Here is a 14,870-nt window from a genome sequence, read left to right as displayed (position 1 = left end):
TTCTCCTCTTAGGATGTAGATGAAGTTTATGCAGGAGACATATGTGCATTGTTTGGAATTGATTGCGCTAGTGGGGATACATTCACTGATAAAACCAGTACTGACATTTCCATGGTAAGTATAACTCTTTTCATGGACCTGATCCATCACACCTTGGGACTTTATTGGGTTTTTAAGCCACTTTTTCTTAATTTAAATGCTCTGTTTATTCAGACAAAGGATATCTAACTGAAAATAACTTTTAGAAACATTTCTGATGCCAGTTTAGATTCCTTAAAAATGATACAAACGTAAATTGTGGTGTGTATATATGTAGGCATGTATACAAGATATTATACACACATAATACCAAATGTCAGCTCTCAGGAGTAACAGTTAGGTATAATAGGTAAAATGTTGTGTGTGTGTGTCAATGCACATATAAAATTTGGAGTTAAAAACATGGAAGCCAAACCATTTAACTAACTAGGAGACCCACAGTCCAGAAAAAAGGTAATTTCACATTCAAGCAACAGTATTGGAAATATTTTTCTTATAATTACTATATATATTAGAGTACAGTTTTGTCATGGTCTTGAGAGGAACTAACGGAATTTAGTAAGAAAATGGGGAAGGAGTTATAGTGCTTTGAAAATATCTGATAAGGCAAAGTGCTTTAAAGAGAGAGCTTTGAAACTAATGCAGATATGTTGGTGGTTTGTCATGTACAATATATAAAATCATTTATGATCATCATCACTCCCACAACCGCATTGGTCGTTGAGGCACTATCACTGATGAGCAATCAACCATTAAATCATTAGCTTCAGATTTTAAAATCTTTTTGATATACATACAAGAATTGTAACTAGTCAGTTTTCTTTACTGTGTTTGAAATGATGTTAGGTCAGAAGGATTCTTGGTTCTAATACATATCCGCTTGTGGCAATGTTTTTCCAGTTTTATAATTCAATTAAAAAAAAATCCTCCCCATCACCCGAAACATAAACCTGTACAAATTTCACTCACTCATACTTGCAAAAAATATTTGAATACATTATATATATGAAAGTGTCATGCTTACCTCATCCCACTGTCCTTCAGCAGTTATTGCATAAGGTTTGAGCTTGGCAAATGGGCAAGTTCTTATCCCTTTCCTTCCACCTTAGTACTCTTCTTTCCTTCCTTAGGAGGGTTGGTGGTGATCAGGGTAGTATTCTAGTATAGATTTAGATCGCTTCCATGCACACCCTTCATTCCCAATGCCGTAAAGCTTGAGCCCAAACTACACACAATAGAGAGTGGGTCAAGGACAGAGTGACAGCCTTAAATCTGAATTTTCCTAGCTTTGTAATTGTAAGAACATAACATTATTTTAATTTAACTTTTACCTAGGGATATGAATACCTGTTTAAAAAGTTAAACGTTTAAATGATTAAAATTATATTGTTTAACCGCTTAACTGATTAAAGGGAGAGGGGCTAGGGCTGCTGTAGCTGGGGCTGCTCCGGCCAGCGCTGCTGGGACGGGGCTGGAGGTTAACGGTTAGGGTTGGTTAACCAGGAAGACTAATGCTTACCAGTTAACCATTTAGTATTTTGCATCCCTACTTTTACCATGTTAGATGTAAATCTGAACAAAACCATGTTATAAAAATAGTCACTTTTGTTCGGAACGCATAGTCCCTGAGACCAAAACTACAGTTTTCTGCTATGATTGCATTGCCAGCTGTACTGAAACTTGTTTATTTGGTAACTGTTCCTTTTTAACTACTACAGGAATCGATTCATGTCCCTGAACCTGTCATTTCAGTAGCCATGAAGCCTTCCAACAAGGTAAGAGCCTGTCAATCAAATTTATAGCCAATAATATAAAACTTTCTGTCTGAGTTCCCCTCCCCTATCATTCTACTTTTGTCATTTTGCAGTTTATTGAGGGAAACACTCTGGATTTGTCTATGCTGTGAAAATGAGTGGTGTCTTAAAACATGTTATCTGATGCATTTATCAACATTTATTTGCAACTCAAATTGTTTAACATATGAATTAAATGTTAGCTGGCCCTGATTAACTGTAGGGATTTATCTACATTAAGAAAAGGCTATCCGCTAAATCAAGGTAAAAGGTGATAACCTGCACGTTCACGAAGAAAAAGATTGGGGTTAGCTAACGCTGCCCCAGTCATGACCTCTTTTCCTACTCTAGAGGTGTTCCTGCTTTGTGGTATGGCACATGCAGGCACACTTGCAAGAGTTTGGAGAATGAACCTGATTGTAAGTTTATGGATCTGTTTGGGATGGCAAATCCATAGACCTCTTATTGGGAGGAAACAGTGCTAGCTAGTTAAGATGAACTTTTCAGATCTTTCTATCATTTGCTGTTTATAGAATGTTGAATAAAGTGGTTAATTTATTTTGCATGTGTGTAATTTTTTTTTTTTAGAATGACCTAGATAAATTTTCAAAAGGCCTGAACCGGTTTACAAGAGAAGATCCTACCTTTAGAGTCCACTTTGACAATGAGAGCAAAGAGACCATCGTTTCTGGAATGGGAGAGCTGCACTTGGAAATCTATGCTCAGGTGATTATAAAAACTGAATCTGAGACGCATGCAGTTGAGTCTTGGCTGGGGAAAGTATTGCTCTTTATGTTCTGCCCTAGAATATTGTGTAGTGTTGCTGTGCACTTTTAAAAACATCTGCAGCAATCTTTCTTGTAGGTGGGCTAAGTAATCACAAAATATAGGCCCTGATTCTGCAGTTGTGAATCACTATGCTTCTGTGGTGCTAACAGGAAGAGTTTGGGTGGAAAGCTGTTTTGAGATTTCAAAGATTTCCCACTGCACATTGGGATGAAACACATCTTTTGACATGTGTTGCCAAAAAAAAAGTCAGCAGCCAGTAGCCTAGTAGTTGGGGCAGTCACCTGGGATGACTTGGGCATAAGTCTAAATTCATGGCATGAATTAGGCAGAGCAGGGATTTGAACCAAGGTCTTTTTCACATTCTGGGTGACAGTTCCAATCACACCCATCCTGGATTTGAGAAACCTTGATGAAAGTATCGTCAAAACTGACCTTTTCCTGGGAAAACATCCATTTTGATAAATCGGCATTTTCCAATGAAAAAACATTTCATTGAAAAATTCCTGACCAGCTGTACTACCAGTGCTCTGCAAAAGTGCACGATTCCACTTGTTTAGATCCAGTGGAGGGTGGGGGCCACAGTTCATAAAGGATTTTTGGATCTCCAGAATGAAAAGCACTAAAATATTAATGTAAATAATTATTGGCTGCTTAAGCTCAGCATTTAATAAATATCTAGATATAGATATTTGTACATTTCTTAGTAATCTTTTATTGGCGTTAATAGTTTTAGTTGAAGGCTTTCTATCATCTTAAAAATCAGACTTTGGTCTGAATTTTTTTACCTGTTAGTACAAACACCACCTAAGATTCCTATAATTAAAATTTCAGAAGAGCACTTTCTTCCCTATTTCCTCATTTTGTACATTTGACAGCCTTTTGTTTACAGTGAATGTCACCATAGTCAGTTTCCCCTGTTTAGCAACAGAAAGAAGAAAAAGCTCTAAGAGTTATCAAAGGAAAATGGGTTGTAAAACTAATTGGCAGGAAGATCTGGAGTCTGTATGGGGTTATTCCCTTAAAACTAGTTTTGACTTGAAAAAAAAGTATGGTATTTCAAGATGATAGTGTCCCTTTAACAATTTTATATAACAATAAATGGAGCTGGCATTTTAAAGAACATAGAAAATCTTGTACAGCTTAAATCTGAATAAGAATGTTGCTGTTACCTGTATTGTGGAACACTTCTAGTTCAGAAATTACTGTTCCTAAACCAGGATTATATCAGAATGACAGTGACACGCAGTTTGTTTTTTCAGACTACTTTAATGACTGTGATCAAAGACATTGTCACTGACAGGAACAGTCCTGAATTTTTTCTGCTTTCTCTGCAGCGAATGGAAAAAGAATATGCTTGTCTTTGTACCATGGGAAAGCCTAAAGTTGCCTTTAGAGAGAGCATAACAGCACCTGTACCGTAAGTATTTTCTCTATCCAGCATAATACACCAAATTAGCCAAGCACTGAGACATTTTATTATACCTTCATCACAACATTTACACTACAGAGAAGAAATACATAACACTTATTTTGATTTAGTTGGGCATGAAGTAAATACACATGGTAGGAATAGAGGGTTTCACTGAGTGAGTGAGGCTATTGTTCTTCTCTTAGTCTATCTATACAGCTGCCTGCTTATATGACTTCTCCGTCACCATAGCTTCTGAGCATCTATTATTGCCATCTAGATATGCTTCTAGTCCTGCTCTGCATGTTTTGGCTGACAGCTGTTCTTTATTACTTTAACTCCATGCTGTGGATGCCAAAGAACTTGCATTTGCCAAGGAATAATTTCCTGTGAATAAAAAAATACATAACATACTGGAGAAGACTTGAAATTTTCTTAGAACAATACTGAACTAGAATACCAATTGCTGTTTAAGAAACAAAAACAAGTGCAGGACTGCAAAAGAAACAAAAACTGTGCTTTGTACTGCAGTTAGTTGGCTAATTCTTTTCAGGACCTTCCCTCCCCACAGATGACTGAAGTATGGTATGTACACGCGATGCAAATATTAATGGAGATGCAGTGGGTGTCTGAACAGTAATATTTGTAATGAGAGGGGAATCTCTTGTTATCTGTGTATGATTTAATACTGAATTGCAGTATCTAAAGCTTTGAGTCTAAAACTTTTTCCCTAAATCAAATGCAAATTATTTTCTTTGTAAAAAAAGATTTACCTGGGACAGAGTACTGTGTAGTAAGATGGTGCCAGGTGTAAGATGGTGCCATTTTGGGAACCTAAGGTGCTGCTGCCAGTGCCATGCCCAGTGTGGAGGGTAGCTCCATGGCCGGATCCAAAAGCTCTTTGTGGACCTTGCCCTTATGCTGGTTGGGTACACTGCTTTCATTCCTCCTAGCCTCTCCCTCATGTCTCTGGTCATCTTGTTCTGTGCCCAAATTGCTCCAACACATGAGCATTTTGGTCCTTGTGAGGGCGTTAAAGCAGATTAGGATGTTTTTGGCTCCTTCAGACATGGCCAGAAAGGGGAAGGGGTCCACCCTAGCAATAATTTGCCCTTGATGGAGAGATCTGAGAGCAGCTGCTCAAAGAACCTCCTCCACCTCACAGGAAAGGCCCAGGAATTTCACCCTTTTCTCTTTAGTTTTTGTAGTCAATTAGAATTATAACCAAAGAATTTAAGATCCCTGAAGCCCTGACATAAGCGGAGACCCTTGGTCTGCTACCTGCATACAAATCGAGGCAGAGTACTCTGGAGAATACAGAGTGGAAAGAGTGGTCTAGCCCTGTCATGCAGCCAATCTACTGGTCCAACCACCAGGGCAAAGGGGGAACACGTCACTGTCAGTCTGTCTAATGTGGAGGGTTCTAGAAAGACAATTCATAGGTAGTAATGTTATTTTCCCTTTTGCTTGATGATAAAACTTTTACCTGTGACACAAAATCATGAAGTAGGACGGTGTAGTCAAATTCCAAGTAATCATCGTTTCTTTTCTAGAACCACGTAAAGACAAGACAATAAGGACTGAGATTTTAAGTTACCTTTTCATTAATAAAACAGTCATTTAGTTGTACTTGGCAGCAATAAAATGCCCAAAATATTACAAAAGAGTAATGAATAAAACAGATGAAACATAGTTTTGCTCTATGCTGTACTTCATTTAACAACAGAATAACATCTGAAAGGCAGAACACAAAGTTTAACTCCACACTGATTGCTCAAACAGCTCTGTTTATAAAGTCAGGCATGACTAATGTTCTCTTTCAGGGGAAATATTGGGTTTATTTTCCAAAACAACTTAACTTTTTTAGTGTTGACTCATTTTCCATTTACTTATGTTGCTATAGAGACTCTTTCCTTTGGTTGTGTTTAGATTTTTTTGACTGTGAATAATTTAGGGTTTGGAAGAAGAAGCAAAATTGAGCAATTAGTCATTTAAGAAAATCCAAAGTGACATGGAAATGGTAAGCAGCAGAAGCTAGTACATATTTTAGGGAAAGCAAATCTTGCTATAAAAATACCTGATTTGGGAAACTAGCAGCTGCAATCAGTTGGATTAGTCCTCCAGCCACAGATATTGCTGTTCATAATGTAATCTTGGATGGGAGAACACTATGCTGGATGGAATCCCATAGAAGTTCTGTTTCTGTTGATACTAAACATTTTTACCATACATCTTGTTTCAAGCGTAGCAAATGTTTGCATGTGCCATGGTCCAGTCAACTGGGGCCGTTAATCACTATGTCCATAATATATGAATATTTCAAGGCCAGATCTAATCTGAAAGGTGTTGGAATTCAGAGAAATTGTATCCTCTTGCATAAATGTTGGGTATAGGTGTTTGAACTTCACCATGCAGAGATATGAAAAAATTGTTCCCTTAGTTGAAGAGGTTAGAGGAAGCATGGGGGTGTAGCCTCCCAACTCCAGGGATCTGTGCGAAAGGGAACTCCCTCACTGCTGCTCCTGTGGCCTGTCATCAGCCTCTAAGACCCTACAGCACATGCATTTCTGCAGGTTTCCAAGGAAGAGGGAAATGATACTTCGGTGTTGGCATTCCACACACTCAATAAGGATCTCTTCTGCTTGCAAGAAGAGACAGTAGGGCCCCGGTCTCTTTATTACTCCTTCTGTACAGATGCGTTTTTACACCTAATAGTGGTGAATAGAGTGGGACTTTTCAAAAGCGCCTAAATGCGTTAGGAGCACAAATCCCACTGATTTCAAGATCTCAAGTCTGTAAGGTGTGCTAACAAGGAAAATAACTTGTAAATGAAATTATGTTAATAGGGTAAGACATGCCAGGCACTGCAGGAAGTCTCACCATGGTAACATGTTATAAGAGATGGGTGTGGACAGCAGAATACACAAAAACAGACTAAGGTCTAAGGATAAAGTGAAACCTGATAATTTGCCAATAATTTCTTATCTCTGTATGAAGGGAACACAGCACAGATCTGAAATTTAATCTAATTTAAGTGTTATATAGTGTCTGCTTTTCCCTGTTCTAAAATTTATCTGTTGCAGACAGTTGTTAAAATCCACACATAATCCACTCCTGCTCCAAGTCAGCCATCAGAGGGAGAAAAACTAATTAACAAATTCTGTTCCCAGAATGATACAAACATCACTGAAGTGATGATGCTCAGGTGATTAGTCTTTATCCCCATTCTGTGACAGTTTTTCATTCCCAAAGTGAGTTTGTGACTGCATTCCTTTCGCACATACAACCTCAGCTGAGTTAATTGGACATATTGAATATCCAAGGCTGGGCTTTGAAAATGTAGTCTAAACAACTAAGGGACCATTGTACAACAGCGTGATCCTAAATGATATGCCAGTTGTAGTTATTCTGAATGTCAGGTCCTATTCTGCATTTCAGTGTCCAGGATTAATGTGTTTGAATTTTAAGTTGTCTCGCAGTAATTGCAAAAAAGAATCCATATTTCTTCTCAGCAAGCAGACAATAGAAGCAGGGAGTCGACAGATTTCCACTTGCCTAAACACCATCTATGGTTTTCCTAAGGAAACGTATACTCAGACAAATTGAGTGAAGTCTCTTTCTGGTAAGAAATCCACAGGGTCTTTTGGCTGTGGCAGATGGATTACTTTTGACTAACTTGAAAAGCTATAATTTGTTTTGGCAGCCACAGGTCATGTACTTCTAAATGGCTTATGGCACATCAAGATCAATTCAGTAAGGAGAGACTTTCAATGGGCAATCAGAGTAATAAGGATAAAACATGAAATAAAATCTACATGTTTTGGCCCTTCCCTTAGGGACCATCACCTTGCTTTTCCTGCATTTTATTTTCTTGTCAAACTTAATCAGTGATCACTATACCATATAATCCTGTGAACATTAACTAGCTAATAATGTACTGCTTTAACGAGCTGGATGGCTGCTTCTGCAGCAGAAGTAATTATAATATGAATCATATTAATAATGGCCCTCTTTCAATTATATAGTTTTAAAAGAGAAGAATTCAGAAAGCATTTCCCAACTATATAACTCTTTCAAGGTATGGGCTGCTTGAGTATTCTTTGAAGACACATGCTTTAGTGAAATGAAACGTACAGAAATTAATAAAAGCAAATATAGCAAGAGCAAGGTTAAAAATAATATTTGGTGATATTAAATTAAGAATTAAACTGAGACTTGATCCCTTCTTTGAATATCCTTTTAGGTAAATTAACAATGGTTGAAGACTGGAGTGTTACAAACTAGTACAAACATAGATGGATTTTGATCTTATTGGAATTGAGATGAAGCCCATTGCTATTTGTCCAAACTCAGATAGTATAGAGATGTCAAACACTATTACTGTGACTGACTGTGATACTGTAGTGTAGACTGAAAGATAAAGGAGAGTATTTTGATATTGTGCAGATGTAAGACAACTGTAAATTGGACCTACAGAGAATATAAATGAAGGGAAGGAAAGAAAAGTAATAGAAACCCCAATCAAATGAAGTGACTAGACCAGAGATAAAATGTCAAAAGACTTATAACTAATAAACTTGCAATACTGTAAGTACCAAGAAACTGTATGAGAAATGGAGCAAAATTAAATTAATGAAGAGAAGATCTAGGAGAATATTCCAGTCATTGAGCAGGTGCATTGTTTTGCTAGAGCAGAAAAAATATTTACTGGTTAAAAGTGCAACAGACCAAGAAATTCATAGGAATGGTTTAAAATAGAAATCTTTTTAATTACTTTTGCTTTGACTCAATCCTAGAGGTATGCTTTTCATATGAGGGGTATGGATCATAGGTGTAGGTTGGCCTGTGCCATAAAGCAGTTCAATTTTCTGCCTGGAGCATGTCCTTTGACATACTAGCTATTTGGGGGGATTAGGAGTGGGCAGGTTTGCTTCTTTATTGATGCACTCTTTGATAGTGATATCTAATTGCATCCATTGTATGAGAGCTCCAGTAACAGGGTCGAAAAAACATGCAATCACATGCATATGCATGAATTCAAAAATTGGGACACTGAATATTAAATTCCAGAAACACCTTGGTACTAATACCATGATGATTGTGGCATACCTAGAGAGAGCAAGCTGTCCTGTTATGTTCAGTGTCCTGAATTTTTTTTAGGTATTGATATGTAAATGCATATCAACTTTGAGGTGCAAAGGATAGAGAAAATAAGGAATAGGTCAGTCAGTATGTACATATAAGACTGCTATCTTATACCCTAATCAGGGTAGGAAATTGTCTACACAATTTTGTGAATGGTGAGCAAAGAACCCATTTAAAATCTTGATATTGTCCAAATCTGTCAGATTCACAGAATCTGTTCCACTGTAGACCTTAAATCTGAATGTATATGTTTCTACTTATCCTCCAGCAATCTATAGTTTTAACAATGGAGTATCCTTACATAGCAGCTTCTCTGAATTTATTCCTAATTATCATCATCATCCCAGTGCATTGATAGGTGCATTACTTACCACCTGCCTGACATCTCTGATATGAACCAAATTGTACAATGTGTTTTCAGTTGAGTTCTGCCATATTATATAACCACAGGCCACCCGGGCTAGATGGCTAATGGGCTCCATTTCTGGTGACATGTTGCCATAATTGTCTGAGAACCAAAGCAAATAATCTGTATTAAATGTGTGAAAATCTGACAATTTGAAACTCATTCAATCTCACCCTAGTGGATAGGATACTGGACTAGGAGGCAGGAGACCTGGGTTCTATTCTTTGCTCTACTGCACATCTGCTGTGTGACCTTGAGCAAGGTCTGTTTCTCCTTCTACCCTTTTCTATTTAGATGGTAAACTGTTCAGAACAGGGATTATCTATTCCAGTGTTTAAGTACAGAGCTTTGCACAATGATGGCCTGGTCTCAGTTGGGGCCTCCAGCAGCTACTGTAATGGTTAACAACAGTAATGAGCCATACGTTTTTAAAGCAAAGCAACTGGCCTAATAAGTATTCAGGGAAAGAGGAATTTAAAAAAAAAAAGAGTCAATCTCAGCACATTCAAAACAAATGAATGCTTGCTGCTGCTATGCTTGACACTAGAGTTTGAATGAAGGAAGTGAACGTTTCTGCCAAAATCCTTCCCCCCCCATCTTCATACCTGGAATATTTTGTGCAACCAACGGTTCTTGAAGGCTCTTGATTCTGTTGTAAAATTTGTTATCTGCTTCATTTGTGATCTTCCCAAGTTCTCCTTCCACTGTAAAATGCACTTGTGGTGCAGTATGTTGGTTGCCCAGAAGATAAAGAATTTCAGCAGTGCAGTTAATGGCGTTGTCCTGTTACAGAAATAGTTATATGGATTTAATCCATTTTAATAAAGTAAAATAGACAGTTAATATGTAGAAAACTCCACAATGCATCTATTTTATTGTTTTATGTATTAGCTATTTTTTCTGCAAGTCTGATGTGTGTGAGGCTGTGCAGACATTAAGATTAAAGCAGGGTCAAAATCATAATTACCCTTAAAATATATTCACAAACTTTCTGTGTAGTTTATATAGAACATGTCAAAGCTATATGTTTAGTGATGGTGCTTTCCCTTTTATATCAATTTGACACAGTATTTTGCTTGTTATTTAGCTAGAGAAATCTATTCAAATGAGGTCTGCAATTTGAAGATGTTATCTAACTCACAGTGGCTGACACTAAGGCATCCTTGTTTTTAATATGCTAATTGCCTTTCTCAACCAATTGCCATACCATGGTATTGTACAGCAAAAAGTGACTTTTCAGGGCTTTCATGGTGCAAAAACTGGCTGTTTCGTATTTTGGTTAAATCCAGTCCTGTGGCCTCATTAGCAATGAAGGGAGCTCTGAAATTTGTGTATTGTGCTCCAATTTTACAACCAGATCACTTTCAAATGATTATTTACTGGTACTGTCTAGAAGCCCCAACAGAGAGCAGCGCTCCATTAATCTACGTGCTGTCTACATGTATAAATTAAAAGATGATTCTTGCCCTAAAGAATCCACAATTCAAGTATATAAAGCAGAACTCACCTTGAGGAGGAGATCTTCTATTGAAAATTTAAGATGGTATTTGTGCCCAACATCGGGAATGTCCTAAAGTGAGGAAATATTTTTTAAAAAGTTAAACTGTTCTGTCTTTAATCCTCCTTATTTCTGTATCTGATGGAGATTGTTCAGGTTATTCCTGTGAAGTATGACAATGCACAGTACACTCTGTACAGTACATATTTAACTCTTATCTTTTGTGTACATGTGACCAGACTTAAAGCTTAGTAATTTAATACACAGCACCATCGTTCCTGATATCACATCTGGTTAGTTATCCATGGTCCAGCTTAGTTAAAGTCCTATTGGATTAAATACATCCAGTTCAGAGGTCCTATCTGTCACATAAAACCCATTCTCACTGCTCTTAAGCACTACAGTATTACAAATAATTGCCTTGTGAGGACCACGTGCATTGGGTGACTTTCACCCTCCAGGAATTAAGAACTGTATATAGTCTTAAAGTATTTGAGCTGTAAAATGAAAACACTACAGAATATCATAGACTTATCCTCAAGTCTAAGCTGTTTGTGTTCTGGAACATGGTACAGTCTCAATCAAGGACAGCTCTGTGCTGAGAGAGTCCCAGCTGTTCTGATCGTAACCATGACACTATCTTTCCAGCGAAGCATGCTTAAATGAGGTTCTTGGTGGAAAGATGGTAACTGATTCCTTGGCCAATACAGAGAGAGCCTAAAATCCCATCAGTACAGTAGCAGAAGTGTTGGGGGCATAGTTACTACACAGCAGTCCTTTCCCTCTCCTCAACTGTGTTAAACATGTTTCATACTAGCATTATAGGTGGAATAAAACAATGTTCCTGAACTGTGCTACCTCCTTGGGCACTAGCAAGGCTCCTGCACAGGTTGGAACGTAGTTCATTCTTACCTACACTGCAAGACTAAACCCTGTTTTAATCACGTTGTAACCAGGTATCTCAGCACAATAAATGGTATAGTACAGGAAGTGTTTAACTGGAGAACAATCTTTGCAAGAAGTTATCACCACCAGGTTATTTATGCTTTCTCTGCTGCTTTGATCTGATATAAAAGGACGTTGTCTGGGGAGAGGGCAGTGCAGATGTAAAAATAGCTTTATCTCCATACTTCAGAACTACAAAAAAGAAAATGGGCACAAGCTAATTCTTATTCTTCAGACTGTGCCAGTAGTGGGAGCAAGGCCACTTAAGACATCTTTGAGCAACTGGTGTGTGGGACATTTGAGCAGATCTGTCCCAACTATTATCTGTAAGAACAATGAAGAAAAAGCTCAAAGCTGTGACAAACAGGTTTATTAATACTTAGCATTTATATTGTGGTCCATTTTTCAAAATGCACAAACAGTGACTAATCCTCACTACACTCTTGTGGAGAATTGTTTCAGTGTTCGTCAAGTCACTTGTCCAAGGCAACATCGTTATCAAGAGTCAGGATTGGAATTTGGGAGCTCCTGGCTTCCTGATGTGCTCAATCCAGTAGACAATTCAGCCTACTTATCAAATAGATGTTTGTGCAGCATAAAGCAGCAGTTTTGGTTATTGATATGTAAATTAATCTGTAACTCAAGTTACTAAAGGCACAGTCTCAAAGGTGACTTTCATCCATGCATAGTAGTCTCCTAAAGAGCAGAGTTGAATTGAAAATGAGAGAGAGTAAGGCAAATTAAGGGTTAATGCAATTCAATCTGGAAAGAATCTACGGTTCTGTTACTTGTGGAGCCAGACCTGGAATAACTACAGGTATCAACAATGATCCTTTCTGGATTGAGGAGAGCTACAGAATTTCTGTATGGCAGGAAGAAACTCTTGAACAATGACTTAATCATTTGTCAGTGCTTTATGGTGACAGGTAGAATGGATAGGGGAGCTGATCTCAGTGGAGAACTTGAAACCAAGTCTCCTAAATTCTTAGGCCCTCTTCATTGTTGTGACCCAAACAGGACAATAGCTTGGCTTATTTTCAGTACTGACAATGCCAAGCATTGAAAAATCCTGAGCCAAGCCTCACTGAAATCCATGAGATCTTAAATTATAAATTTGGCATTCTTTTTATTTGTCTTGTGGTGGTAGTAATGGCTTATGTTTCCAGGCTTTTCTTTGCAACCATGAGGGCTATGTTATTTTTTTTTTAATGAAAGCTGAGAACTGTGTGACTCCAGGAACTGAGGCTTTAGGCAAACCACCAAATACAGCAAAAAGAAAAGGAGTATTTGTGGCACCTTAGAGACTAACCAATTTATTTGAGCATAAGCTTTCGTGAGCTACAGCTCACTTCATCGGATGCATACTGTGGAAACTGCAGAAGACATTATATACACAGAGACCATGAAACAATACCTCCTCCCACCCCACTCTCCTGCTGGTAATAGCTTATCTAAAGTGATCACTCTCCTCACAATGTGTATGATAATCAAGTTAGGCCATTTCCAGCAATACTCAGGATAAAAGCAGGAGCCAGGGTAACAGTAGTTTTACCTGTGTAGACACTTTTTTTTTTTTTTTTTTTAGCCATAGCAGAGAACCATAACTTAGCCTAAATCCTCCTGGGTTAAAACTTGGTCTTATGTGGGATCAATATTTTAACATTAGAAGATTAAGTCTATGTGATTTAAAGATATATTTTAATGTCCTGACAGACAAGAAAGACTAAAGGAGACTATAATATGGCTATTTGGTAGCACAGTTGCCGCCGGCTGGTAAATGCTCAGTTACAGCACTTCTGCAAAGGAACATCTCTGGTAGGAGCGTGACGCTGCTACGAGACTCCTCCGGGGTGGGAAACAGGACTCTCCCTGCCCAGGCTCTGTATCGGCACTAAATCAGCACTGAGCAGAGGAGTGGGGAGTGGCTCTGGAGCAATTCCTTACACCACAGGCGGCACGGAAACTAGGCTACCTCCGCCCTACATGCCCTAAATGCGCTGGGCTGTATCCAGCTTTCCAGACCCGGACTAATTCGGTCTAGTTCATGTGCCAGGGAGTTTCTAGCCAGCCCCTCGTCGCAGTGCTTTCCCCCTCCTCACACACTCACCTCCCTGCTGGCTTTGGTCACCTTCTGCACCATAAAAATCTTACTGGGGCTGCCGTGCTGGTAGTTGATGTAGTTCACAGCTGCGGCGGCCGCTCTGGTCGCCGGGTAGTGGGTCGGGGGGATCTCCATGGAGCAGGGCGCTTGACTCGCTAGCACAAGCGGGAAGGGTGAGGCCGGAGCAAGGGTCGCGGAAGGCGCAGAGGTTGCGGGTGTACGATCCCTTCAGCTGCAGCTCCCGCGAAAGCAGGAAGCAGCCGCTGCAGCCTCCGCGCTGAGGGGCCCGGCTGCTGCGTGGGCAGCACTGGGCACTGCGGGTCAGCGGTCAGTCGCCTTGTTTCGGGGGAACGGGAGCAGCTGTGTTCTACTTTCGCTTTTGCGGAGCAGGAGTGAGGAGCCGCAGCAGCTGGGACAGGCTGATGCGGGAGGCTGGAAGGTGTGTGTGTGTGTGTGTGTAAGACACTATACATCACAATCCTTCTTCGCAAATACTGCCCCTAAAATGAACCCTGACAGCGTGGGCTTCTAGTAGTGGGACTAGGCACGTCTGTGATCAGCCCTGTGTCAGCTTCCCCTTGAGTGCCTGTTTCATAAATCCAGTCTCTGCTGTTACAGTCTTTCTTGTTAATACATTTTATTACGCAAATTCACTTTTGGAGCTTATTCTGCCACTAGAAGCCCCACCAGTGCATCCTTGTTAGCATGAGGGACTGCCTGGATCATCCAGGCTTAAACAGCTAGTG

The 14,870-nt window shown here is 39.1% G+C and overlaps 2 protein-coding genes across 2 annotated transcripts in view; one reads left to right on the top strand and one right to left on the bottom strand.

The window, feature by feature from the left end:
- Positions 1-14,870, top strand: part of GFM1 (G elongation factor mitochondrial 1) — a 41,929-nt gene that overhangs the window by 16,977 nt on the left and 10,082 nt on the right. The window contains exons 10-13 of the mRNA XM_048864327.2: positions 13-114; positions 1,758-1,814; positions 2,421-2,558; positions 3,956-4,038. Coding sequence (XP_048720284.1) covers positions 13-114; positions 1,758-1,814; positions 2,421-2,558; positions 3,956-4,038 — 380 coding nt within the window. The remainder of the gene's footprint in view (positions 1-12; positions 115-1,757; positions 1,815-2,420; positions 2,559-3,955; positions 4,039-14,870) is intronic.
- LXN (latexin) lies at positions 3,868-14,545 on the bottom strand. Its single transcript, XM_048864339.2, has 6 exons — positions 14,131-14,545; positions 11,088-11,150; positions 10,186-10,363; positions 9,546-9,682; positions 5,516-5,578; positions 3,868-4,416 (listed from the first exon to the last, which is right to left on the bottom strand). Exons 1-6 carry the CDS (start codon positions 14,257-14,259, stop codon positions 4,318-4,320), a joined length of 669 nt encoding a protein of 222 aa, XP_048720296.2. The 5' UTR covers positions 14,260-14,545; the 3' UTR covers positions 3,868-4,317.

The sequence above is a fragment of the Caretta caretta genome, chromosome 9 (assembly GCF_965140235.1).
Source record: "Caretta caretta isolate rCarCar2 chromosome 9, rCarCar1.hap1, whole genome shotgun sequence".
NCBI lineage: Eukaryota > Metazoa > Chordata > Testudines > Cheloniidae > Caretta > Caretta caretta.
Note: the sequence above shows the minus strand (reverse complement) of the source record. Positions and strands in the feature narration are given on the sequence as shown.

What these genes read in the sequence shown, in the direction of transcription:
- LXN (XM_048864339.2), bottom strand. Translation starts at nt 14,259, where the DNA reads ATGGAGATCCCCCCGACCCACTACCCGGCGACCAGAGCGGCCGCCGCA. An exon ending in GGTTGCACAAAATATTCCAG is followed by an intron (nt 9,683 to 10,185) that starts GTATGAAGATGG and finishes TTTGGTTCTCAG; the next exon opens with ACAATTATGGCAACATGTCA. An exon ending in TCAGAGATGTCAGGCAGGTG is followed by an intron (nt 5,579 to 9,545) that starts GTAAGTAATGCA and finishes ACGTGGTTCTAG; the next exon opens with AAAAGAAACGATGATTACTT.